Source organism: Sinocyclocheilus anshuiensis, unplaced genomic scaffold (assembly GCF_001515605.1).
Source record: "Sinocyclocheilus anshuiensis isolate Anshui unplaced genomic scaffold, SAMN03320099.WGS_v1.1 scaffold1152, whole genome shotgun sequence".
Taxonomy (NCBI): domain Eukaryota; kingdom Metazoa; phylum Chordata; class Actinopteri; order Cypriniformes; family Cyprinidae; genus Sinocyclocheilus; species Sinocyclocheilus anshuiensis.
In genome coordinates this window covers 167,211-170,733 of record NW_015551083.1, presented here as the reverse complement: position 1 = coordinate 170,733, position 3,523 = coordinate 167,211, and the positions used below count along the sequence as shown (strand labels likewise).

General features: G+C 37.9%; 1 protein-coding gene across 1 annotated transcript in view; it reads left to right on the top strand.

Moving 5' to 3' along the window:
- Nucleotides 1–3,523, top strand: part of LOC107662548 (phosphatase and actin regulator 1) — a 27,433-nt gene that overhangs the window by 14,071 nt on the left and 9,839 nt on the right. Inside the window, exons 9-11 of the mRNA XM_016452613.1 lie at nucleotides 399–622; nucleotides 3,051–3,226; nucleotides 3,353–3,509. Coding sequence (XP_016308099.1) covers nucleotides 399–622; nucleotides 3,051–3,226; nucleotides 3,353–3,509 — 557 coding nt within the window. The remainder of the gene's footprint in view (nucleotides 1–398; nucleotides 623–3,050; nucleotides 3,227–3,352; nucleotides 3,510–3,523) is intronic.

Here is a 3,523-nt window from a genome sequence, read left to right as displayed (position 1 = left end):
AAAAGCAGTGTTAAGTCGCTGGGGTATATTTGTAGCAATAGCCAACAATACACTGTATGGGTCAAAATTATAGATTTTTCTTTTATGCCAAAAATCATTAGGATATTAAGTAAAGATCATGTTAATTTAGATATTTTGTAAATTTCCTACCGTAAATATATCAAAACTTAATTTTTGATTAGTAATATGCATTGCTAAGAACTTCATTTGGACAACTTTAAAGATGATTTTCTCAATATTTAGATTTTTTTGCACCCTCAGATTCCAGATTTTCAAATGATTTCAGATGATGTATAAATCTCAATTTTGAAAAATTGACCCTTATGACTGGTTTTGTGGTCCAGGGTTACATATATTGTATCTTTCAGTTCATGTTTATTATATTTCAGCTGATGAGAATGTTATTTTATGGTTGTGTGTGTGTGTTGTGTCCAGACTCGTGTCAGCCGCTGAAGGTGTCGTGTCTGCAGGGAAAGCCGTCTCCTCCTCTGCCTCCTAAGAAGCTGATGCTGTACTCGTCCTCGGCCACACCGCTCTCGTTCTCTCAGTACAGTCACCCGTCGAACCGTATCATCGACGAGCTGCAGAAGGCGCTGGCGCTCGCCATGCAGAGACTCGACAGGTGCGTCTCATCTAATAATCCATCAAACCATTAGAATGCATCATGCAAAGATCACAGCATCTGCATGCTGTGCACGGAAAACACCTGCTGCTCTCATCACTGTACAGCAGTATATCTTGAGTTTCTATGAACAAAGCACATATGAAATGTGACCCTGCAGCACAAAAGCAGTCTTAAGTCGCTGGGGTATATTTGTAGCAATAGCCAACAATACATTGTATGGGTCAAAATTATACATTTTTCTTTTATGCCAAAAATCATTAGGATATTAAGTAAAGATCATGTTAATTTAGATATTTTGTAAATTTCCTACCGTAAATATATCAAAACTTAATTTTTGATTAGTAATATGCATTGCTAAGAACTTCATTTGGACAACTTTAAAGATGATTTTCTCAATATTTAGATTTTTTTTTGCACCCTCAGATTTTAGATTTTCAAATAGTTGTATCTCAGCCAAATATTGTCCTATCCTAACAAACCATACATCAATGGAAAGATTATTTATTCAGCTTGCAGATGATGTATAAATCTCAATTTCGAAAAATTGACCCTTATGACTGGTTTTGTGGTCCAGGGTCACATATAGCAGAGGACACAGAGTAGCTGCTGCAGGAAAAGTGACCTAAACGTGAGAAGGCTTCAAACTAACTGATAAGCATACAGTTCAGTGCAGCTTGTCCTGTCAGATACATGTGCTGTTTAAAGCACCCAGGCGAGTCCTGATAGCTTCACAGACTTCACTGAATGACTGCATGCGCATCAAACACAGACAACTATAGAAGAAAGTGCAATAATTCACATTTTTTAAATGCAACAATTCTAATTTTGAATGTAGGTTTAAAATTCTACATATAACGCAAGTAATTGTATTTTTAAGGGAATGGTAAGAGTAAAGAGAGTTAATGGATAAATATAAATGTAATATAACTACTTTTCAGATGTGTGCGTGTTTTATTCTCATTTCTAATTTAGTGATTTTAATTTTTGGTGTAAAATGGTAAGCAAACAGTTGTTTTTGTTTTAAAATGTGATGTTTATATTTAACCTTTTTTTATATATTGTATAGCATAGCCTCTAGATTTGTTTTCATAGTCTTCAAATTGCACATTGTTTGGAGAAAACATTAAGGCAGGATGAGGAATAACATTTTTAATAATGGATTGAATTAATTGTTTTTATTTAAATTACATTTGAACTCTTTCCTCGTCAGTGTTTTTTTTTTTTTTTTTTATAGTTGCCAAAAATCATCAGCATTTTTGATCATATTCGCAGAATGGACTTTCACAGTGTTGCCAACTTAGTGACTTTGTTGCTAGATTTAGTGACTTTTCAGACCCCTTTAGCGACTTTTTTTCAACAAATGCTCTTTTTGCAGTGAGGAGTTTTTTCTGAGGTCTGAAACTTGCAAGAGTCTATATTTGTATAGTACAACAAGCTCTTATATGTCAAAAGATCAAAGATCATTATCGTTTCTCAGCATACAGCACTGAATCCAGTGTCAGAGTATTCCTGGAGCTCACAGGATTTTCGGAGTGTGTTTTGATGTATCTTGGCTTTCCAGGCCTGTCGTGGACAGCTGACTCATATTCTTTGTATTCATTACAGCAATGACAGAAATGAACTTTCCATTAAGAGCTGATATTTGCTCCCTTAAATTGATTTTTTTTTCTTTACACTGACTATTTAATGCAGTGAGTCATTGAATCATTCACTCAACTGATTCGTTCAAAAATGCAGATCCATTCAGGAACTAAACATTGCTGTGTTGCTCAGAGATGCGCAGTTGTTCTGCTCTGCCTTTGTTCAAAGTATTTTTGTTGGTAAAATGGAACCAAAATGGAATAACTTTTTGTGTATTGAGCTGTTGTATAAAACAAGTATCATATTTGCAGTTGTGCCGATATTTAGGGAAAACGGCACTTTTGCTTGTGTGATATCGCTCAACTACATCATATGATATAAATATGAAAGACAAAAACATCCTCAAAGGTATTTTTTCTCAGAATGTGTGTTTTTGTTCATGTTTTACAAAGTGAGAGACCTACTCGATGTCAGCTTCCACATCATTAAAACAACAATTACAGTATTATCAGCGTCTAACAGTGCTGAAGCACTGAAATGTTTCACTGTTTGCGTCTCTGCATTCGTCTGTGTTCAGAGCGACTGTCAGTCTGTGTGTTAGTGGAGGGGTTTACAGACTCTTTCTGCAGCTACACAGATACACCAGTAGGTGACTGTATGAGTGAGTCATTGAATTATTCACTCAACCGATTCGTTTAAAACACTGATTAATTGACAGCTCTTCATCAGGTTTGAAGTCTCAGTGTTTAGTGGATGTATGAAGTGTGTGTGGCAGAGGTTTTGTGAGTATTTAACCCAGACGTCTCCGCTGTCACATGACCGCTGGTGTGTTGTGTTCCTGCAGCTCTGCGGTTCACGCGGGTCAGTACAGCACTCCACTCCGGGCCGTGGTGATCGACTGTGACGATGATAAAGAGAACATCCCCAACGAGTCTGACTATGAGGACTTGCCCAGCATGTATAAGGATGAAGAGCAGGAGGAGGAGGATGACGACGATGACGACGATTCGCTCTTTACAAGTTAGTCTTGAAACCGTTTGTGTTTGCTGAGACGTTTTCTTTGTGTGTGTGTGTGTGTGTGTGTGTGTGTGTGTGTGTGTGTGTGTGTGCATGCGTGCGTGTGTGTGTGTGTGTGTGTGTGTTCAGGCACTCTGGCGCTGAAGATCCTGAGGAAGGATTCTCTGGCGGTGAAGCTGAGTAACAGACCGTCTCAGAGAGATCTGCAGGAGAAGAACATCTTACCTGTACAGACAGATGAGGAGCGACTGCAGTCCAGACAGCTCATCGGCACCAAACTCACACGGTACACTCTCTCTC